The 24,010-nt window shown below is 45.8% G+C and overlaps 1 protein-coding gene across 2 annotated transcripts in view; it reads right to left on the bottom strand.

Annotated features, from left to right (window-relative positions):
• Positions 1-24,010, bottom strand: part of LOC137438767 (protein kinase C and casein kinase substrate in neurons protein 2) — a 58,257-nt gene that overhangs the window by 8,523 nt on the left and 25,724 nt on the right. For both annotated transcript variants that reach the window (XM_078767217.1, XM_068134105.2), the window contains exons 2-6: positions 19,893-19,965; positions 18,308-18,464; positions 14,464-14,699; positions 14,114-14,269; positions 2,872-3,047 (exon numbers count right to left, since the gene is read on the bottom strand). In XM_078767217.1, the coding sequence (XP_078623343.1) occupies positions 2,872-3,047; positions 14,114-14,269; positions 14,464-14,699; positions 18,308-18,464; positions 19,893-19,946 (779 nt within the window). In that variant the 5' untranslated portion in view covers positions 19,947-19,965. The remainder of the gene's footprint in view (positions 1-2,871; positions 3,048-14,113; positions 14,270-14,463; positions 14,700-18,307; positions 18,465-19,892; positions 19,966-24,010) is intronic.

The raw sequence follows: 24,010 nt of genomic DNA, 5'->3' as shown, positions 1-24,010 counted from the left end.
TTGGGAGGAGGGCATGATGACTTGGGGTTTGGGAGAAGTGCATGAATACTTGGGGTTTGGGAGGTGGGCATGAATACTTGGGGTTTGGGAGGAGTGCATGAATACTTGGGGTTTGGGAGGAGTGCATGAATACTTGGGCTTTGGGAGGAGGGCATGAAGACTTGGGCTTTGGGAGGAGGGCGTGAAGACTTGGGCTTTGGGAGGAGGGCGTGAAGACTTGGGCTTTGGGAGGAGGGCGTGAAGACTTGGGCTTTGGGAGGAGGGCGTGAAGACTTGGGGTTTGGGAGGAGGGCATGAAGACTTGGCGTTTGGGAAGAGGGCATGAAGACTTGGCGTTTGGGAAGAGGGCATGAAGACTTGGGGTTTGGGAGGAGGGCATGAAGACTTGGAGTTTGGGAGGAGGGCATGAAGACTTGGGGTTTGGGAGGAGGGCATGAAGACTTGGCGTTTGGGAAGAGGGCATGAAGACTTGGCGTTTGGGAAGAGGGCATGAAGACTTGGCGTTTGGGAAGAGGGCATGAAGACTTGGCGTTTGGGAAGAGGGCATGAAGACTTGGCATTTGGGAAGAGGGCATGAAGACTTGGGCTTTGGGAGGAGGGCGTGAAGACTTGGGCTTTGGGAGGAGGGCGTGAAGACTTGGGCTTTGGGAGGAGGGCGTGAAGACTTGGGCTTTGGGAGGAGGGCGTGAAGACTTGGGCTTTGGGAGGAGGGCGTGAAGACTTGGGCTTTGGGAGGAGGGCGTGAAGACTTGGGCTTTGGGAGGAGGGCGTGAAGACTTGGGCTTTGGGAGGAGGGCGTGAAGACTTGGGCTTTGGGAGGAGGGCGTGAAGACGGCGTTTGGGAAGAGGGCATGAAGACTTGGCGTTTGGGAAGAGGGCATGAAGACTTGGCGTTTGGGAAGAGGGCATGAAGACTTGGCGTTTGGGAAGAGGGCATGAAGACTTGGGCTTTGGGAGGAGGGCATGAAGACTTGGCGTTTGGGAGGAGGGCATGAAGACTTGGGGTTTGGGAAGAGGGCATGAAGACTTGGCGTTTGGGAAGAGGGCATGAAGACTTGGGGTTTGGGAGGAGGGCATGAAGACTTGGGGTTTGGGAAGAGGGCATGAAGACTTGGCGTTTGGGAAGAGGGCATGAAGACTTGGGGTTTGGGAGGAGGGCATGAAGACTTGGGGTTTGGGAGGAGGGCATGAAGACTTGGGGTTTGGGAGGAGGGCATGAAGACTTGGGGTTTGGGAGGAGGGCATGAAGACTTGGGGTTTGGGAGGAGGGCATGAAGACTTGGCGTTTGGGAAGAGGGCATGAAGACTTGGCGTTTGGGAAGAGGGCATGAAGACTTGGCGTTTGGGAAGAGGGCATGAAGACTTGGGGTTTGGGAGGAGGGCATGAAGACGGCGTTTGGGAAGAGGGCATGAAGACTTGGGGTTTGAGAGGAGGGCATGAAGACTTGGGCTTTGGGAGGAGGGCGTGAAGACTTGGGCTTTGGGAAGAGGGCGTGAAGACTTGGGCTTTGGGAGGAGGGCGTGAAGACTTGGGCTTTGGGAGGAGGGCGTGAAGACTTGGGCTTTGGGAGGAGGGCGTGAAGACGGCGTTTGGGAAGAGGGCATGAAGACTTGGCGTTTGGGAAGAGGGCATGAAGACTTGGGGTTTGAGAGGAGGGCATGAAGACTTGGGCTTTGGGAGGAGGGCGTGAAGACTTGGGCTTTGGGAGGAGGGCGTGAAGACTTGGGCTTTGGGAGGAGGGCGTGAAGACTTGGGCTTTGGGAGGAGGGCGTGAAGACGGCGTTTGGGAAGAGGGCATGAAAACTTGGCGTTTGGGAAGAGGGCATGAAGACTTGGCGTTTGGGAAGAGGGCATGAAGACTTGGCGTTTGGGAAGAGGGCATGAAGACTTGGGCTTTGGGAGGAGGGCATGAAGACTTGGGCTTTGGGAGGAGGGCATGAAGACTTGGGGTTTGGGAGGAGGGCATGAAGACTTGGGGTTTGGGAGGAGGGCATGAAGACTTGGGGTTTGGGAGGAGGGCATGAAGACTTGGCGTTTGGGAAGAGGGCGTGAAGACTTGGGGTTTGGGAGGAGGGCATGAAGACTTGGGGTTTGGGAGGAGGGCATGAAGACTTGGCGTTTGGGAAGAGGGCATGAAGACTTGGCGTTTGGGAAGAGGGCATGAAGACTTGGGGTTTGGGAGGAGGGCATGAAGACTTGGGGTTTGGGAGGAGGGCATGAAGACTTGGCGTTTGGGAAGAGGGCATGAAGACTTGGCGTTTGGGAAGAGGGCATGAAGACTTGGCGTTTGGGAAGAGGGCATGAAGACGGCGTTTGGGAAGAGGGCATGAAGACTTGGGGTTTGAGAGGAGGGCATGAAGACTTGGGGTTTGTGAGTGGGGCACGAAGACTTGGGGTTTGTGAGTGGGGCACGAAGACTTGGGGTGGAAACCGGGTGAGAGAGGGGAGGTTTGGGGGTGAGGGAGGGGGGCTGGAAGGGGAGGGGCGTACGACTCGGAGAAGAAAGGGATAATGAGGACTTGAAGTCACATTTTACATTACACGGAATCCCCATGTGTCCCTGCCATGATGCTGTCAAAGGCCGTTCCTGGCAAACTCCCAAAATATTCCATACTATTGGGAACGAATTACCTTACAACAGCAGCCCACTGGAACCAGGTTGTCTGTGAGTAAATCAATAAGTGAATAAATAAATTAACTCACCTTGAAATAACATCTGACCGATTTTAAAGCAAATACAAATAAAAACAAAACCTTATGCTTTGCAGACAAATTGGACGGCGTGTTAGACTCGTACTAGCTAGTAGCTTATTTGGTGTGGAGGTGCGAAGAGGGTGCTTGTGGATTGGTTCCAATTTGACAAGACATACCTGGGGTTCACGGAAAGGTCAAGATGGTGACGCACAGACAGGAGAACCTCACGAAAGAAAGAGAGACGTTTGAGTTCTACTGCCTGGCACGTATCGAACACCGCCTCCATATCCTCCATGTACTTTGGTGTGAGAGTATTGAGGTCTTGAAGGGCTCGTTCGTATCGTTCACGAGCCTAAACGAGGAAAACAAAACAATAAAATTTAAAAAAACTATATAATGGAAAACAATGATGTGAGGAAAACATGAGGAAAACAAAACAATGATAACTAGAATCCGGGCACTCGGTAGAGCGCATACCTTCGCCGCAGCTACTGTTCTGTACTTGGCATGGGAGTGTATGCGATGTGAAACTTTATGTGAAATGCGATCGATTTTTAAAAATCAGAATTTGAGCAAATCTGTTTCATTCGTCTGTTAATATGCCTCCCCGATTGACAAATCTGCAATTTGAATTTCATTTGAGGTTGAAATGATTGCGGGAGATCGCGTTATAGTGATGACGTCTTGGATGGGCATCCTCTTCTTCAGTCGCTCATAACTTTGAGTGAAATACGATCGAGTTAAAAATAGTCAGAATTTGAGCAAATCTGTTTCATTCGTTTGTTAATATGCCTCATCTCTTGACAAATCTGCAATTATAATTTTTTTTGAGGTTGAAATGATCGCGGGAGATTGCGTTATAGTGATGACGTCCTGGATGGACAGCTTCTTCTTCAGTCGCGCATAACTTTGAGTGAAATACGATCGAGTTAAAAATAGTCAGAATTTGAGCAAATCTGTTTCATTCGTTTGTTAATATGCCTCATCTATTGTCAAATCTGCAATTATAATTTTTTTTGAGGTTGAAATGATCGCGGGAGATCGCGTTATAGTGATGACGTCCTGGATGGACATCTTCTTCTTCAGTCGCTCATAACTTTGAGTGAAATACGATCGAGTTAAAAATAGTCAGAATTTGAGCAAATCTGTTTCCCAAAATCTAATCAAATGTGTCCCGTATAATAACCAATCATCCCACCAAATTTCATGCAATTCGGTTGAATACTTTTTGAGTTATGCGATTAACATACACACAGACAGACATACAAATAAATACACAGCGATCAAAACATAACCTTCCGCTTTTGCGAAGGTAATTATTGATCATTGATAATTATCTATATATAATGGGGGAAGCATACCCGTGTCCAGCCAATAACTAAATCCTAATCACACACGAGTTTGCCTAAGTGACAATCATCCTGATAAGCTAAACAATTCAAACTTAAACTTAAATTTTTCCCTTTTTACAAAGTTTTTAACAATTTCCGTCACCTCACTATAAACATTCATATAGCCTTGATGGTGAAAATGATTGGAAAGCTCTTGGAGAACGTGATCTCAGGATATGCTCCGCAGGTTGGTCGGAGCGATGAAGAGAAGGACAAGTTCAGCTGTGCAATAGAGAAGCTGATGGAAAACGTGAAAGATAAGGGAGTTGTTGTGGTAGGAGGAGACCTAAATGGACATGTGGGAAGGAGTATGGGCGGTTTTGAGGGAGTTCATGGGGGTTACGGATATGGTGTGAGAAATGGAGAAGGTGAAAGGATTTTGGAGTTTGCTGATGGAGCTGATTTGTAATACTCAGTTCCAGAAAGAGGATAATAAGCTTGTTACATACACGTCAGGTGGGTCGACGACAACCGTTGACTACCTGCTGGTGCGTAGGCGAGATAGGGGGCACCTCCGGGACACAAAGGTGATCCCGGGGGAGGAGGCTGTTTCACAGCACCACTTGGTTGTCTGCGCCATAAGGGTGAAAGGTGCGAGGAGAGTTCAGCGGGTGAAGTACCAACTGAGAATGAAGGTGTGGAGGTTGAAAGAGGTGACAGTGAGGGAGGCATTAAAAGAGAGGCTGAGTATGGTAAAGGATGATGTGATTGAGCTTGAAAGTGGTTGGATGTCAATGAGAGATAGTCTGTTGGGAGCCGTTGGTGAGGTATGTGGATGGACAAAAGGACCACCGAGGCAATCGGAAACATGGTGGTGGGATGATGAAGTTGGAAAGAAGATTGACGAGAAGAGGAAGAAGTTCAAGGAGTGGCAGAAGGCGAAGGGTACGGGAGCAGAAAAGGCAGAGCATGAAAGTTATAAGGCAGCCAAGAAGGCTGCAAAGAAAGAGGTAGCAAAGGCGCAGGAGGCATGTAGGAAAATGTTCGGAGAACGCTTTGATTTGGAAGAGGGTCAGAGAGCGGTATTGAGGATTGCAAAGCAGATAGCAAAAGAGAGGTGTGATGTGATGGGGGTGAGTTACTTGAAGGATGAAGTGGGACAAATCGTTGTGGACCCAGATGGAATTAAAGGAAGATGGAAAAGATATGTGTAAATGCTGTTGAATGCAGAGAATGAATGGGATGGCAACATAGAGAGTAACCCAGTTTTAGGACCGGCAGAGAAGATAACCGAGAAGGAAGTTGAGAAAGCGATAAAAGTAATGAAGAGTAGAAAAGCGGGAGGGCCGACGGGAGTTGTGGGAGATATGTTGAAGGCAGCGGGAAATTGGGGTGTGAAGAGAATGACAGAGATCTGCAATCTTGTGGTGAAAGAAGGCCGCATTCCAGTGGATTTGGAACTGAGTACTCCCATCCCTCTATAAAAGGGGAAAGGTGACCATCTGGAGTGTGGCTCGTATCGAGCGATAAAGTTATTGGAGCATGGAATGAAGGTATTGGAAAGGGTGTTGGAGAGGAGGATAAGGAAGAAAGTGAAGATTGACGAAATGCAGTTTGGATTTATGCCAGGAAGAGGAATGACAGACGTGCTTTTTATTGTGAGGCAGTTGCAGGAGAAGTACATGGAGAAGAGGAAGAAGTTGTTTCTTGGGTTTGTTGATCTGGAGAAAGCATTTGATAGGGTTCCACGTGAAGTAGTGACATGGGCATTGAGGAGGTTAGGAGTGGAGGAATGGTTGATCAGAATAGTGATGGCAATGTGTTACGTGCTCCTCCCCGACCCCCTGGTCACGGTGTACCTCCGAGCCCCGAGAGGAGTCACGGCAGAAAAATGTTTATCTGTATGTCAAAGATGCCAAATGATGAATTGCGAAAGATGATGGGAATAGAGCCTGTGATTGATGCTGTGAAGAGGAACAGGTTGAGATGGTTTGGTCATGTGTTGAGGAAGGATGAAAGTGACTGGTTGAGAAGAGTGATGGAAATGAATGTAGAAGGAAGTAGAAGACGGGGAAGACCGAGAAAGACTTGGCTAAAGATGGTGGAAGAAGAAATGCGGGCAACGGGGTTAACAAGGAGAGATGCAGAAAATAGGGCAAAATGGAGAAGATTGTCATGGGGACCGCAAGGCTAACCCCCGCTCTAGCAGGGAAAATGGCCTTTTGAAATGCATGTTGTTGTTGTTGTTGTATCTGTATGTCAAAGATCAATGGTGAAGCCACAACCAATTGTTACTCACAAACAAATATTGTATTAAGATCACACAAGAATAACCATACAACAATAATATGAATCAAAAGTTAAAGTACAATCAATATTCTATGATGGTACCATCAGTGTTATCTATCTATAATTCCAGTAATCTCTGTACGTTTGTACGTCTGTACGTCTGTACGTCTGTACGTCTGTTTGTCTGTGACCGCTGTTTCTCGACAACCACGGGTCCGATATACTTTTAACTTGCCAGGTATATTGCTGGGGACCCGAGGATGTGCCTTTTCAAGGTTTCATATTAATCGGACAATTACTTACCGAGCTATGTCCAAAAAACGATTCAACCAATCAGAGAGCAGCGAACTATCGCGTGTGCCGAACGTGGCGGACACACTCTGCCTCGGATGGCACATTTGAGAGCGTATTCATTTATTTCACGTTTGCAAACTATGTTGGCGTTAAACTATGTTTTAAAACTAATAAAACCGAATTTGCGATTCATTCGCTTTCCTGCGCGTTTGTGCACGCGATGGCGATTTCTTTACCAAACTCCGGAAGCCGTTCGCTTTGGACCAAACCATTGCATGTAAATAGAGGGGGGGGATTGTCACCGTACTCGCAAGCCGTTCGCTTTGGACCAAACCATTTCATGTAAATAGAGGGGGGGGATATAATTTTAGATATAGATATAGTACGGGCAATGCCCTAGTAATATATAACTCACTGTGCCCCAAGTGAGTGAAACCAGAACATCCCCATTGTCTCTTATTCCCGGCTTCAAGCCAAAGATGATTCGCTCCAGCGATCGCTAGAACGAGGTCCACTCGAAACCAGAATCCCGTGCGGATGACAAGAACAGTCACACAGCCGAAGCTGTACAAAGGCGCCCTCAAGGCGACTGGGAAATCCAAAGGCGCCCTGCAGGCGACTGAGAGATCACACCCTCGGGTATGGACGAATTAGCCTTCAAAAAGCCACGTCACACACACGACCCAGATAGACGTCTGAATGCGGTGAAAATGTTCGAAAAGAAACAACCGCGAGCGAAGCACAAGTCCTGCGTGAGTCAAAATGGCCGACGGTCCGGTCTCGTGGCGCACAAGCACGGCGATGATTCTCTCCTGAATTGAGAGAAAAACCTGACACGCAGGATAATCGGCCACAGCGATGACAACTCGGTCGCAGGAATTCCTTTCCCGTCAACCCGAAAGTTCGTTAGGGACTCTTGCTCGCCAACGTTCGCTTCAGAACCCGGAGCAACTCGGCTTTCTTGTCCGACCTCTCTCGCTCCGCCCCCTTTTCTTCTCCTTCCGCTTTGTCGTCGTCCGATTTGGGTTTCATTCAAAACATTAACCTTTTTACCTTTTGACAACAATAACCGTCATTTCCCTCAAACCACAACAATAATAATACATGGAACCAGAAATGTTTCAAGTGGATGAAAACCACAACAACGGAAGTGATGAATCCGTAACACTTCCCCCCCTCAAGAAAGAAAGTGTGAACATAGTGAAAACTTTTTGTAGGCAAAACTCTTGCAACAAACAAAAGTAAACTCACACCCAAATCATCAATTCCCGTGAGCCAATAATCAATATTTCCCAAAAATAAAGCAACAAAACTTCAAACAACCTACAGAGAATTCCAAAGTTAGGTCACTCTGGACAAATCAGCAACGACATTGTCCCTGCCCTTTACATGCTCAATTTCCAAGTTGAACTCCTGCAAAGCCAAACTCCATCTCATCAACCTCTAATTTTATTTTTCATTTTTTTTGAATGAAGGTTAAGGAGGTGTGATCAAAAATCCAAAGTCAAGCAAATCTATAGCACTTTTTTAGGGAAGCCGAGCTGAGAGCCAGGTTTCATGGTGGTTGGGTGGTGAGGCCTGGAAGTATCCACTACATGGACGCCTTTAGGAACGTGGAGTTCATGGTTAATCCGTGTAGGAATCTTGGCTCGGCTGCTCCGCAGCATTCAGTGCTTCAAACTCTTCCTAACTTTCATAATAATCACGGTTGGAGCGCTCGTCGCTGTAGTCACGTGAATAGCGGTCTCCTTCCCGGCCACTACCCTGATAATCATTCCTTCGGAAGCTGCCGTAACTCTGGGAGCCTCCATAGTAACCTCGACTGCGGCCACCACTAAAACTATTCCTTCCACCCCGGGAGCCATAGCCACCCCTGAAACTACCTCCACGTTTTCCTCCTCTGCAGCCCCCTTGACGCCCATGGCCTGCCTTCTCTACTATTAAGGTCCGACCATCCAAATCTTTGCCATTCAAATCCTTTTCTGCATCTTTAGCATCCTTTGTGTTTTCAAACGTGACAAAGCCAAACCCTCTTGACTTTTGCGTCTCCCTGTCTTTTATCAGCCGCACTTCCAAGAGTGGTCCATATTGGCCGAAGACAGGGTCCAGAACAACTTCCCTTGTTTTGAAGTTCAGTCCACCTACAAAGAGCTTGCCAACATTGCCTCCATCCCTGACTTGTGTGTGCGGACACTTAGTTTCTGGGTACCTGACAAGACATGCCTGTGCAAAGCGTGATGTCAGTACCTTCCTCTTCTCTTCAGAGCGCTTCCTACCCATAACACGAAGTTGCGGTACAGGATGGAAAGATACCCGGAATCTCATGCTCTACCTGTGCAGTTATTTTTCATACTAGGCTTTTCAACAAACATCGGGTTACCAGAAACTTGACCACCGGCCAAATCATTCCCGATAACAAAAGATATTCCTTCTACAGGAAGAGTGGCTTGTAAACCTACGGTGACCGGTCCTGACACCAAATCAGACTGCAAATGGATGACGAAGTGGGGCTCTAACATAGCCACCAACCCCCTGTAAACGAACACTAACACCAGTTGCCGTCTTCTCTGACAATGGCAAAATGCCTTCAAGCATCAAAGATTGATGTGCTCCTGTGTCCCTCAATACCCTAACAGGTCTCTGGTAAGCCACCTCTCCATCCAGTGACACAAACCCCTCTGAAATAAAAGGTTTGTAACCCTCTTGAACAAAGTTGTTCTGTGATGCCATAACTTTGGCATGGGAACCTTCACAAGGCACTGTCCTCCAAGGACGATTTCTCACATTTGCCAATGCATTCGGAGTTGTACTAGTCTGACTCAGCTCCTGATTTTTCCTTTCCAGAGCATAACATTGGGACATCAAGTGTTCAGGTTTCTTGCAAAAAGCGCAAGTAGGCCCGGAGGAGAAACTCGTGGTCTGTCTCGAGCACCCCGGAAGATAAGTCTGTCTTGGAACTGTAGTCTTCTGATCCCTAAAAGTGGCAGTATCAGTTGTCCTCAGTCATCTCTAGGCCGCCCCCATGAATTTTCGTTCTCCGCACCGGATGTACCATAACTCCCGTGGCGAACTCTAGGTGGGAGGTTAGGTTTGTGGAACCCCATCCTGTGTGTCAAGGCATAGTCATCTGCTACAGTTGCTGTCTCGTACAACTCTGGTACCTTCTTTTCCTCCAGATGTACTTTAATGTCCTTGTGGACACACTGTTTGAATTCCTCCACCAAGATCAATTGTTGCAACAGTTTGAAGTCTTTCCCAACCCCTTTCGAATCACACCACCGATCAAACATGGTTTCTTTCATTCTGGCAAACTCAACATGGGTCTCACTCTCCCTCTTCCTGGCGTTCCGGAATTTTTGCCGGTAAGCTTCAGGGACCAATTCATAGGCCTTGAGAATGGTTTTCTTCACTATCTCATAATCTGCACATTGGTCAATCAGTAAAGCCAAAAATATATCTTGAGCTTTACCCACCAGAACACTTTGCACTAACATAGTCCAGGACTCCACAGGCCATTTTAGCATTTGAACCACTTTCTCAAAGTGTAAAAAAAACTTGGCTACCTCCTTTTCATTAAAGGGTGGAACGAGCCTCACATGCCTACCAACATCCCAAGAGTTCTGACTAGTTGTCGAACTAGCCGGCATGGATGCTACCTCTCCCCGTTCTCTCATTAATTCCAACTTCTTGAGTTCAATTTCCTTCTGACACACCATGTCACATTCCTTTAACTCCCTTTCGGCTCTCCTCTCCTCTGCTCTTTCTTTTTCTCATCTTTCTTCGAGTTCCCTTTGTTCTCCTTTCCTCTGCTCTTCTCTCCTCGAGTTCTCTTGCAGCTCTCCTTTCCTCTGCTTTTAACCTTTCCTGGCTCTGCAGTTGCATCTCCGTTTTCCAGAGCTCCACATTTTCTTTTTCCTCGGGCAACCAATCCAAGGCTACCTCTGTCCATGTTCCCTGTCCCACCAGAGATTCTACCACCAATGTCTGCATCTCTGCCTTCTTCATACTAACTCGGACCTCCAAGTTAAAATGTCTGGCCAATATCAAGAGCTCAGATTTTTTTAATGCTTGGAACTGTGCCTCATTAGGGGACGCCGCAAACTTTCCTGCGTCAAACACCATGGTGACTATCAGTTAACACCTGTTAACCTTCACACAAAGAATTTTCCATTTTTATTTTTTTGAAAAACTGGGAATGTTGGGGAAAAAATTCAACATTTGGGAATTTTGGGAATGCTAGGGAATTCTATCCCGGACGAATGTTATCAGGGAATTTAATCCTGGACGAAGACCCAATTTCGAGCCCCCCCCCCCCCCCCCCCCCCCGAGTCAATTGGACGAGCCCCCAATTTCTGTTACGTGCTCCTCCCCGACCCCCTGGTCACGGTGTACCTCCGAGCCCCGAGAGGAGTCACGGCAAAAAAATGTGTTATTCTGTATGTCAAACATCAATGGTGAAGCCACAACCAATTGTTACTCGCAAACAAATATTGTATTAAGATCACACAAGAATAACCATACACCAATAATATGAATCAAAAGTTAAGTACAATCAATATTCTATGATGGTACCATCAGTGTTATAATATATAACTCACTGTGCTCCAAGTGAGTGAAACCAGAACCTCCCCAATGTCTCTTATTCCCGGCTTCAAACCACAGTTGATTCGCTCCAGCGATCGCTAGAACAAGGTCCACTCGAAACCAGAATCCCGTGCGGATGGCAAGAACAGTCACACAGCCGAAGCTGTACAAAGGCGCCCTCAAGGCGACTGGGAAATCCAAAGGCGCCCTACAGGCGACTGAGAGCTCATACCCTCGGGTATGGACGAATTAGCCTTCAAAAAGCCACGTCACACACATGCCCCAGATCGACGTATGAATGCGGTGAAAATGTTCGAAAAGAAACGAAACCGCGAGCGAAGCACAAGTCCTGCGTGAGTCAAAATGGCCGACGGCCCTGTCTCGTGGCGCACCAGCACGGCGATGATTCTCTCCTGAATCGATAGCAAAACCTGACACGCAGGATAATCTGTCACAGCGATGACAACTCGGTCGCAGGAATTCCTTTCCCGTCAACCCGAAAGTTCGCTAGGGACTCTTGCTCGCCAGCGTTCGCTTCAGAACCCGGAGCAACTCAGCTTTCTTGTCCGACCTCTCTCGCTCCGCCCCCTTTTCTTCTCCTTCCGCTTTGTCGTCGTCCGGTTCCGGTTTCATTCAAAACATTAACCTTTTTACCTTTTGACAACAATAACCATCATTTCCCTCAAACCACAACAATAATACATGGAACCAGAAATGTTTCAAGTGGATGAAAACCACAACGGAAGTGATGAATCCGTAACAAATGTACAAAAGAGCGCGCACAGCTGTAAGGACGAAGGACGGGAACAGTGGTGAGTTTGAGGTGAAGGTGGGAGTGCATCAGGGTTCGGTACTAAGTCCACTACTATTTGTAGCTGTTATGGAGGTGCTGGCTCGGAACGTAACAGAGGGTTTACCGTGGGAGTTGTTGCATGCAGATGATCTGGTGTTGATTGCAGAAAGTATGGATGGACTGAAGGAGAAGATGAACAAGTGAAAGTAATGTATGGAGACAAAAGGTCTGAAGGTGAAGGCAAGTGGTAAAGCATGTGGTGAGGTGGAAATAACTGGGAAGTGGCCGTGTGCTGTGTGCAGGAAGGGTGTCGGAGTGAATTCCATTCAATGTACAATGTGCGCTGAGTGGGTTCATCAAAAATGTAGTGGTTTGAGAGGGTCATTAACCAGTGTGGCAGCTACATTCAAGTGTAAGGTGTGCACAGAGGGAGCTGCAGATGGAGGAAATGTTGAGTTGGATCTTGGAGACGGCGTGAAGCTGGAAGGTGTGAATACATTTTGTTACCTCTGAGACATGCTGAATGGAGAAGGTGGATCAGACTCGGCAACGGTTGCTGGAGTGAGATGTGCATGGAAGAAGTTTCTGGAACTGAGTGGCGTGCTGACGAGGAGGGGAGTGTCGTTGAAGCTGAAGGGAAAGGTGTATGCTGCATGATTGAGAAGTGTTATGATTTATGGGAGCGAGACATGGGTAATGAACGTAAAGCAGCAACGAAGGCTGGAAAGGGTGGAAATGCGAATGGTTCGGTGGATGTTGTGGGAGTATCGTTGAGAGAGGAAGACAAATGATGAATTGCGAAAGATGATGGAAATAGAGCCTGTGATGGATGCTGTGAAGAGAAACAGTTTGAGATGGTTTGGTCATGTGTTGAGGAAGGATGAAAGTAACTGGTTGAGAAGAGTGATGGAAATGAATGTAGAAGGAAGTAGAGGACGGGGAAGACCAAGAAAGGCTTGTCTAAAGATGGTCGAAGAAGAAATGCGGGCAAGGGGGTCAACAAGGAGAGATGCAGAAAATAGGGCAAATGGAGAAGATTTTCATGGGGACAGCAAGGCTAACCCCCACTCCTGCAGGGAAAATGGCCTTAAAATGCCTGTTGTTGTTGTCACTATAAACGTCTTTGTGAAACTATTTTGCAAGACAAAACCCCAATTTAGCCTTCGATGAGAACACATACTTTACACCCTAACAGATTTTACCATAGCCTCGTGTGCAAAGTATGAAATCCATGTTAAGAAGCCACCAGGCCGGATGTTGCTGCAACTGGAGATGCAGCGCACCAGCCATTTCCTTCAAATTCGTCAATTAAAAACGTTCGGCCTGAGGTTTTTCTTCTTCGTTCGCATGCAGCACAAGACTGTGGGGTAGCACCATTGGCTGACGGCATTGGCTGCGCTGCTGATGCAGTAAGTGCCCTCTGCTGGTTCTGGCAGAAATTTGTAATTCAGTCATGATGCCACCAATAGCTCACCTACTCTTCGCAAAGGACACCCTGGGATCTGTAACATCCACCAACGAATCCTGGCAGGCGGGACGCCCGATTACCATCCATCCGAGTGGCGGCACATGCATTGATGAATCACCCTTCCTGTGAAACACTGGAATGACAGTTTATAGCCGAGTCGGGATTCAAACCCAGGCTAGGCAGCTTAGAGGTGAGTGTGCGTATAGCTCTCGGCCATCCTGTCAACCCCTGAGCTTGAGGTACATTCGTGGGAGAGAAGGTACATAAGGTATCGGTGTCATTGGGAAAGTCAGTTCCCCATGCACTGCGAGCAATATTTGGTGGACCTTAAAGATCCTACCGTGTCCTGCGTGAAGAGTAGGCGAGCTATCGTCGCACCCTCAACAAATTGAAAATACCCGTTCTAACCTACGGGGGCACTGCATTAGCAGCACAGCTTCCTCGTCTCCTCTACCCCTCCCCCTGCAGCAAATGAGGCAACCCACAGCAGTGTGCTGTATACAAAAGAAGAGGACAAGGACGAAGGAGGAGGATGAGGATGAGAAGCATCCAATTCCATAGCGAGTAAATTACAGGTAGGTTACAACCTTGTACACCTGTGCTGCCTGCTCAGAAACCCCTTAGAGGTGAGAAAGAAGTTGAGAATGAGTGGAAACTACCTTGAGCGTGTCCTGTCTGCATTTGTCCAGCTTGTCTGTAATCTTTTTGAGTTGGTCTGCAGCCATTGCCGAATCTGCCCGCGCCGTACCCTCACGGTTTTCAGCAAGTCGCTCTTCTTTGCACGTAGTGTGATAGGCCTTTTTGGAAGTCTCCACCTGCAGAAGAGCAAGTGGGAATGCAATCGCCGCTTCTCCACAATGGACAATCTCGTAAGACTGCGATCAGTGGAACAAATCCGACTTGTGCCACCAACTCGGCTCTACAACCAAACGGTTCATCAGCAAAGCAAGGAACATTCTAATCTAGGAGAAGCATAACAACAGAGGCAAATACAAATTATACAGCAAACCTCCTTTAGGCGTTTGGCCCAGGGTTTTTGGGCCTTACGAAAGGCCTCCTCTACGTCCCGACTCTCTTTGAAGGTGCCCATCATGGCGCGGTGGAAGGAGTCTCTCTGCCAGGCACGGACCCGCTCCTCGTCGCTCCGGACGAGGAGAGAACGTACCTCTGCGTGAAGGTCGGCCCTGGACTCGGCCTCGGCTAACAAGGCGATCCATGCTTTTGCTATGGTACCATACTGTGGGCCTGGGAATTGACACGAGGAGAGGAAGGGAAAGGAAGTAGAAGCAAGATTTGGTTTTGATCTATACACAAAGAATTAAGTTAAGCACCCCCCCCCGTTTTTTTACAACCTCGCACATTACAAGTTTGTTGTCGTCAAAACAGTGTAATATACCCATGATATTGCTATATTTTCTGGAGAAGTGATATTATGGTCACATAAAAACATAATCATGCCGTTTTCAATATTTTATTCTGAATAATTTAAGGTGAAATTTTTTGGGAATTTTAGGCATATTTTCACCTCAATTTAAGTATGGAGCTATAGGTCCATCACGGACAGTGTGGATGACGTTTATGTTTTCTAACGTACAGTCATTGTTCTGAGACGACCTCTAGCGATCTTTGCGTCAATAACGTGTGTAGGACCCACGTGATCGGATCACTGACTCAACCCTACGTCTCATAGACCCTGTAAGCCGTCGTATGCGTTGCTGTGGCAGGTTGTTCCATTCCCGATGTAATGCACGTTCCAATTCATCCAGATTGGCTATTGGAGGGACCATCTTCGCAATTTGTCGTCCCAACATATATATTAGGGTATATATTAGGGGGTGCTTAACTTAATTCTTTGTGTAGGGGTGCTTAACTTAATTCTTTGTGTATATAAAAGAATACAACACAAAATGTTACCTAGGAAAAGTAAGTGCCAAAATGCTACCTTTTCATAGGTAGTACATTAGTGCCTAGCCTAGGTGGAGGCAGCCCAGTTTGTTGCATGCTTGCTAAATGGTCGGCTCTAGAGTAAAAGACCAAAACCAAAATTTATTAACAGCAAATTGTGATGCAAGGAACTCCTTTTGCCATTCGTGAACATTAGGGTGGTTCATAGCTGCACAAGGCAAAACATTTTTTTTTTTTTTTTTTAATTGTTTTACTCATAACCTTTAATTTTTTTTGGGTATCGAGGTAAAACTTCTGCCTGTGAAATATTTTTTGAATACATCAAGTTTTAGGGGTTGCACAGTGACTCATGGTTGCCAGCCACTCAATGTTTGTGCCCGATAAGCGTCGATTTCCCGCAACCGGGAAACCTCTTGCGATGGTGTGTCACAACTTGAAGCAGATACTGGGTTTGCTGTTCATCCCTTGTTAGGAGACGATTGTACTCTTCAATGAGAGCAACTGCATACACAAGAGTACAGCTGTACTGTATTCAATCAACTTAAAAACAACTTCAAAATGTGCAGTACATAGCAAGGTCATAGGTCAACTGTCATGGTCAAAATCACAAGTATAGCAGTGGAGAATAAATAATCAACTCCAAACATTTATGCGAGCCAAATATGTGAAATTACAAACTCCGTGTGCAACCCCTAAATTTAGTAAAAATGGCTTAAAATTTCACCACAAGGGTTTTTTTTATACATACAAAATTTTACGTGTTCGGAGCATGACCTAACTTTAATTTTGAAAAACCACCCTAGTGAACATGTTACCTGAGACGTGTTACATGTCTTCCTCAGGCCTCTAATTTAGCTTCATTAACAGCCAGACAAAACGACGATGTTCAGTCATAATGCAGAATGAAGAACAAAACCGATGACAAATGCAGCGCAAAAGCATTTGAGAAAAATAAAATCCAGGTGCAAGTTAAAAAAAAAAGAAGTAATGTAACAATAATAATAACAAGCATTCTGAGTATTGCGCTGCAATACATGTCCCCTACCAAAGTTCAAAGTGCCATAACTTTGTCAAAAATGATCGAATATGCTAATTTATGCACGGTTGATGCTGGTTTTCAAACTTGATCTGAGGTATGCTGAGACATGTGTGTCACGCCTCGCCTCGTTGATAAGCCCGCAAGGTCGCTCCGTGGAGCGGCCTGCACGTATTGCACTGTGTGAATTATCTATATAATAATAGCGTAAGGACTCGACTTTGTTATCCCTTTTACGCCGCACCCAGTGACCCGATGCCCACGGCACTAATGGATTTACGATCTACGAACCGCTCTTTGTTTATCACGTACAGCCATACTCGAAAAATCTGAATTAGCCGACGTTGTGGCCCAAAAGCATCCGATTAACTGCCGATACGACGCCATCTTACGACGCCATCGTATTGGCGTCTGCTGGGCGAAGGCGAAGCAAGCCGTCCGCTGATTGGACAGGCGAAGGCGAAAGCAAGCCGTCCACCGAGTGGACAATCCAGAGCATGCATTTGTGCGGGTGTCGGCGATCGTTGTTCATATACGCACTCTTCATTCTTATCTTTCTTCCTAACTCTTACTCAGACAAGCAAATCCCCTATGCCATCCATAATGGTACACTCTATCCATACACCACATCCTCCCTTCCGGGGATGTTCCACGGGTTTCGGCTAGTATAAATTATTACCAACTCACGGTCTGAGGTACTAGAGATTCAAGAGATATCCATTTTTGTAATATTTTCGTTTAATTAACGATATCTGCCAAACCACGTGCCCTATCGCAAATTCCAAAAGGACATTTTAGTAGACTGACATGCTGAACAGATTTGTGAAGTTTCCCCTCGATTGGATCAAAAATGAGGGAGGGGCTCGGTTTTAAAGGTTCATGCTTAAAAACGTCATAACTCTGAAACCATCAGTAATTTATTCTATTTTCCGGTTCACGATCAATGATCGGTGTATATATATATATATATATATATATATATATATATATATATATATATATATGTTGCTCGGCTTGGTTCCGCCCCTCCGGAAAGCGCGCACTGTGTCACGCTGTTGACGTTTGCGAGACGAGGCTGAGGACGCGCAGTGCGGCTTGAGGAGAACTCGAGAATAAACAAGAGATATCCATTTTTTTAAATATTTTTGTTTAATTAACGATATCTGCCAAACCACGTGCCCTATCGCAAATTCCAAAAGGACATTTTAGTGCTGAACAGATCTGTGAAGTTTCCCCTCGATTGGATCAAAAATGAGGGAGGAGCTCGGTTTTAAAGGTTCATGCTTAAAAACGTCATAACTCTGAAACCATGTGACGCATGACGGCATGCTCGCTGACTTTTTTTGTTCGTCACGGGTATGCGATTCTGCCTGCAAAAGTTTGGCCTCGATCTGTTCAGCCGTTGCAGAGAAAAAGGGGTTTTCGTGTTTTCACGAAAAACAATATGGCGACCGAACCACGTGACCTGTGCCGTCATAATTACCATTAAAATATTCTACAGACCACGTCCATCATATGGTGAAAATTTTATCTCAATCAGTCCTATTATTGCAGAGAAATTGGTTTTTAAAGGAAATTAAAACTTAAAATGGCACTGAGTTAAGGATCATCAGAATTATCAGAATTACCAAAGTTCAAAGTGCCATAACTTTGTTAAAAATGATCGTAACGTCGTGAAGTTCGAACCTGACCTGTAACTTATCATGAGGAAACCATGTGCCAAGTTTGAAATCATTAGCATTAAGCGTTTAGAAAAAAAGTTCGGAAAACTGTTCTTTGCGTGACGGACTGACGGACTGACAGACGGAGGGACGGCGTGCAAACCTATAGTCCCCTCCGGTGTACACCGGTAGGGGACTAATAATAATAATAATAATAATGATGATGATACTGATAATAATAGAAAACAAACCTTTTTCAATGTTAGGTCGCCATTTCTTGGCCCATTCTTGTAGCTGCTGAGCATAGGCCTTTTCCAAACGGCCGCGTTCGTGCAGGCAGTTGATCATGTCACTGCACAAGCGATAGCCATCATCCACACGGCGCACGGTGTGCTTGTAGTTACCCACCTGGAGAACAGAAGGTCGATAAGGTTGGGCTAAGAGGAGGCGATTTGGGGTCTTAAAATGAGTGACGGGAAGCAGTCACATTTCAGTCTGAGATCGTAGACATATCATTGCAAGCATAGCTGCTGGGGCAATACTAGGCCTATTGCTAAAGTAGAGCCTTCAGGTTAGAATATGGACAGGTATCATGTCGTACAATTCCCTATTGGAGGCAACTGCATTGACCGATGTGGGCCCGTTTGTCCTGCACATAGTCAGCCTCGGCCGTTCCCAATTGTAGTCGCACCGTGTGTCAGAAAGTGTGCGATTCCACACATACCTACTTCATATAGCTCGTTCGTTTTCAGATCTACTATAATCTATATACACGTGAGGCCTCGCATGGTTAACGCCCAGGCTTGTTACCTCCACCACCAAAAGTGGATGGAGGTTATGTTTTCACTTCTGTTTGTTAACAAGAAATCTCAAAAAGTTGACGGATTCGGGCAAAATTTGGCAGAGAGGTAGCATATGTGACAAGGACGAAATTATTAGATTTTGGTGAAGATCTGAATATGGATTCGGATATGAGAATTATTTAATTTCTTTAAGTGATTCTTCACCATTGAGTGATATTGCTAAAACCAACATATATGAATGAATGAATGATCGTTTTAAGGCCATTTTCCCCGCTAGAGTGGGGGTTAGCCTTGGGGGCCCCATGACAATCATGGTTCCCTGTTTGAGGCAATGTTTTTATGGCCGGATGCCCTTCCTGACACCAACCCTTGGTCATGCTCTTACGATGCGCAGGGATACGGTGTACCTATTCTAAATCGGGGTACACACCGTGATCATTCATCCCAGCAAGCTGGTACTCAATTTGCCGACCTCGGAAGGATGACAGGCTGAGTCAACCCCCCTGGTGTTAATTCAGCGATCGACCGGGATTCGAACCTAGGCCGGCACCTTGGGATCCCAAGCCGGCACCCTAACCGCTAAGCCAACACCAGGCTAAAACCAACATATAGCAGGATATCTCAAAAAGTTATGGACGGATTTGGACGAAACATGTTGGACAGGTTGTGTGTGTAACAATGGAATTGATTCAATGTTGGTGAAGATACGGATCCAGATCAGCTAGTAGAATTTTTAAAGCGATTCTTCACCATTGGGAGATAGGGCCAAAAACGATACACAGCAGGATATCTCAAAAAGTTGTGGACGGATGATTTTTATTAAATGTGATTCTGTATTGTGATTTTCTGGTTTACTCTGGGATACAAACCGTAAACTGTTCACCTGGCAGAGGTATGCTCTCTACTGAGTGCCGTTATAGTTCATATTGTTTTTGGGTGCATTAAAAATATACATATGTAATGGTTAGCTGACTGAGTAAGTCGTCTGTCAACCCAGTGATGCAAGCTGTATCATGCGATTTTGGCTGGTTACCTCCCAAAAGCTTTCACTTGTTACTTCCCCCAGTGGTTCCTCGAACAAAGACATCTCCGGAAGTTTGCTCTCACTGGGGAAAGTTGGAGGGAAAGGGGAGAGAAGCATCAGGGCATGAGAACATTGCAGTTTGGGAAAAAACAACAACAGGCGAATGCTGGAAAAGAGGGAATTTTTGTGGAGTAATTGCAGAACCTATAACATTTATGTGAACCATGAACATGTTAAACACAAACAAGGAAATATCAAGGGGAAGAGTGTGTGTGACGGGGATGCTTCCCCTCTTTTAGGTCATCTTATCGCATCACGATTCTCAAAGAGATGAACTTATGAAATAGGTCATGTCCGGATGTCTGTCTTGGTTCACCATTTACTATTTTTGCTCCTCCTCCCTTATCCAGCCGATTGTTCTGAAACTTCACAGGAATACAGACGGTGGACCGCACAACCACTCAGGCTTCGATTTTGGATCATGGGGCTCCCAGAAGGGGGGGGGGGGGAGGAGGGAGGTTGGAAGGTTTAGCCCCAAACTTTGAATGCCTACTCATCCCTTATTTACCAACCAATTGATCTGAAACCCAATGGCCCAGACAATCACTCAGGATTCGATTTTGGATAAGGGAAGCTCCCAAAGGGGGAACTCCCCCACCCAAAACCAGCAGATGTCCTAAATACAACCTCAAGAGATCACCTCCAACCCACTCAGGGCTATTTATTACAATACCAACTGAATCCCCATTCAATGGGACTATTTTGGTTACATGCAATTTCATTTTTATGGTTGAGCAAACAAAATTCAGTAAGTGCATCCACCACCTCGAAGTTCGCAATTGTTTGTGTTCTGCTTTTGAGCCTCTTCAATTCACACATTTCGGTGTCAATACACAGGTTTTCCCAGTTTCCATATAATACTGTAGCTCCGTCCCTCTCTCAAGGCTGGGCACATCAAGCAAACATATTTTTTACATTTATACTGGAAGAGCCTACCCGTTGCTTCGCAGACAGACAAATTAGTTGTCACGTCTCTGCTGCTGGAAGGGGGGAAGGGGAGAGGGGGGGGGAAGGATGGGGTGGAGGGTGAGGGGAAGGAGGGATGGGAATTGGGGGGGGGGGGGTGAAGGGGAAGGGGGTGAAGCAGAGAGGGAATGGGGGGGGGGGAGATATATTGCATATACATCTTTTGGGGGGCTTTGATAGAAACCTCCATTTGGGGGGGTTTGAAGGGGGGGAATGGGGCCGAGAATGAAAGGAGGATAAATTTACCCATGCAAGGAGTGCTTTAACCTCAGCGTTGCTCCGGTAAAGAAGGAAATTGTAATATCTTCCACAACCACCACGGGATGAGACGACACATTTATCTAGATAATTCACAGCCCCTCCCTCCCCCCGCACGCACCCCTGTATGTGATCTACCTCCACACAAGGTTGTATTTGTGCCCAGAGTTTGGAGTTTGTAATATAAGAGATGTGGCCATGCATAAGGAACATAAGCAGACAGACAGCCAGTGACAATGGCATGTGTATTAAACAAAAAACAAAAAACAAACAAAATTATATATTTGTCTGTGTTGTGTCGTCACTGAACTACTCCCTCAAACTTTTGTGAAATCGTACCAAACTTCTCGTATGCACCTATCTCTCCCGTGTGTCTGTCCTCAGGGTATTTTTGTTTAAATAAATTATTTTTGTTTTAATTTTTTTTTTAAATTTAATAAAAAAGTTTTTATTTATTTATGTTTTTTGGGGAAATTTTTTTTTGACTTAAATTGTTTATAAAATGTAATACCACGTATATTACGAATACATGTGTGCAAAATCATCGTTTGTATTATGATTGGAGAAAACCATGACAAAACAGCAACTCAGGTACAGTCAGAATATACCCTCGATCTATACACAAAGAATTAAGTTAAGCACCCCCCCCCCGTTTTTTTACAACCTCGCACGTTACAAGTTTGTTGTCGTCAAAACAGTGTAATATACCCATGATATTGCTATATTTTCTGGAGAAGTGATATTATGGTCACATAAAAACATAACAATCATGCCGTTTTCAATATGTTATTCTGAATAATTTAAGGTGAAATTTTTTGGGAATTTTAGGCATATTTTCACCTCAATTTAAGTATGGAGCTATAGGTCCATCACGGACAGTGTGGATGACGTTTATGTTTTCTAACGTACAGTCATTGTTCTGAGAAGACCTCTAGCGATCTTTGCGTCAATAACGTGTGTAGGACCCACGTGATCGGATCACTGACTCAACCCTACGTCACAGATGCGTGCACTCATCTGCATTTCATCAATGGATAATTGCTAATGTCATACCAATCATTATTTGATCTCACATACCTTAGAATATATGCCAATGTATACATATACACAAAGAATATATATTAGGGGGTGCTTACCTTAATTCGTTGTGTAGGGGTGCTTAACTTAATTCTTTGTGTATATATATCTACATATCTGGGCAGTGTCAGTATTGTCACTGAACTACTCCCTCAAACTTTTGTTTCCGTGGTTGTGAAGTGTTTTGAATTACGTGGTGGTGAGGGGTTTTGAATTACGTGGTGGTGAGGGGTTTTGAATTACGTGGTGGTGAGGGGTTTTGAATTACGTGGTGGTGAGGGGTTTTGAATTACGTGGTGGTGAGGGGTTTTGAATTACGTGGTGGTGAGGGGTTTTGAATTACGTGGTGGTGCGGGGTTTTGAATTACATGGTGGTGCGGGGTTTTGAATTACATGGTGGTGCAGGGTTTTGAATTACATGGTGGTGCGGGGTTTTGAATTACATGGTGGTGCGGGGTTTTGAATTACATGGTGGTGCGGGGTTTTGAATTACATGGTGGTGCGGGGTTTTGAATTACATGGTGGTGAGCGGTTTTGAATGTTGTGGCGGTGGTGTTTTTGAATTTTGTGGCAGTGAGGTGTAACCGTTCCAAACTTCCAGTCTGCACCTACCCCTCCCGTATGTATGTACCGAGGGGTTATTTTTTTGAATTCTTTTTTTTTTCAACCTAAATTGCTTATAAAAATGTAATATCACAAACACTACAAATATATTTGTGCAAAATAATTGTATTACGATTGGTGTAAATCATGACAACACAGCAACTCTGGTACAGTCATTATCCTCAGCTAAAACAAGCCCGTTCCTCTGTAATGACGCATGGTGAGGCGAGCTAAGCTACTATAAATATATATCACACACATACCATAGCAGAGTACCTGCCCTATGGGCATTCTTGTTACAGGTGCAAGGACATTATTTTGACGTCTATATTTGGGCGGTGTATAGGCAACAGACCGTTGCCTTGTAAATAATAACCCGGGTTACGTGTATGACGAACAAAAACATGGGTACTGCTTATAGGCATATTTAATGCATTGTGGCAGATAGTTCCAATTGTACACCCTCCCCCAACCCTCCCAACCCACCCACCCACAAGGAATAAAATGCCAAGATGGCCAAAAAAATGTTTATCTTCTTCAAAACTTGGAGCCAAATGAAACTTGTACAGACAACTTTTGGTCTCATTAATCCCTGAATGTTTCAGCTTCCCAGGACAAATCCTCAGAAGAGTAGATGATCCATGCAATATACTGTTATGTCGGTTGGGTAGGCGATATATAGATCCCGGTAGATCTGCATAGGTATCATGCTTCGTCTGTCGTGATAGGAAACCTCACCTGTAATAAGTTCTGTTTAGGCGGTTTGTTCGGATTAAGGTGCGTCTTCGTCCCCATTATGAGGAATGGGGCATGATAAATAGTTCTAGGGAATAAGGATAAGACTCCATTGTGTGTCGTCCCCTCTGTGAACATCCCGGTGTCCCTTATGGCAATACATCCCTATAGACATTAGATAGATCCATTAGTGCACACATTAATTCCCCCTCCGCCACAAGCCGATAAAACTGACCGGAAGAACCAACAGGAAGCGGCCGCGTACATGGCCACGCCATGGCAAACAGACATCGGCCAGGCAGGCAATAGCCACGCCCAGAAGAGCTCGTGATTGACAGGAGGGGGAGGGGCGAGCAACACCAAGAGCACCTATTGGAGAGTAAAGAAGGACTTGTGATTGGCCACCGACCAATGGCATGGAAGCAGGG

This window comes from Myxine glutinosa, chromosome 13 (genome assembly GCF_964187855.1).
Source record: "Myxine glutinosa chromosome 13, kmMyxGlut1.1, whole genome shotgun sequence".
NCBI classification, from domain to species: domain Eukaryota; kingdom Metazoa; phylum Chordata; class Myxini; order Myxiniformes; family Myxinidae; genus Myxine; species Myxine glutinosa.
This window is presented reverse-complemented; position numbering and strand designations above follow the sequence as displayed.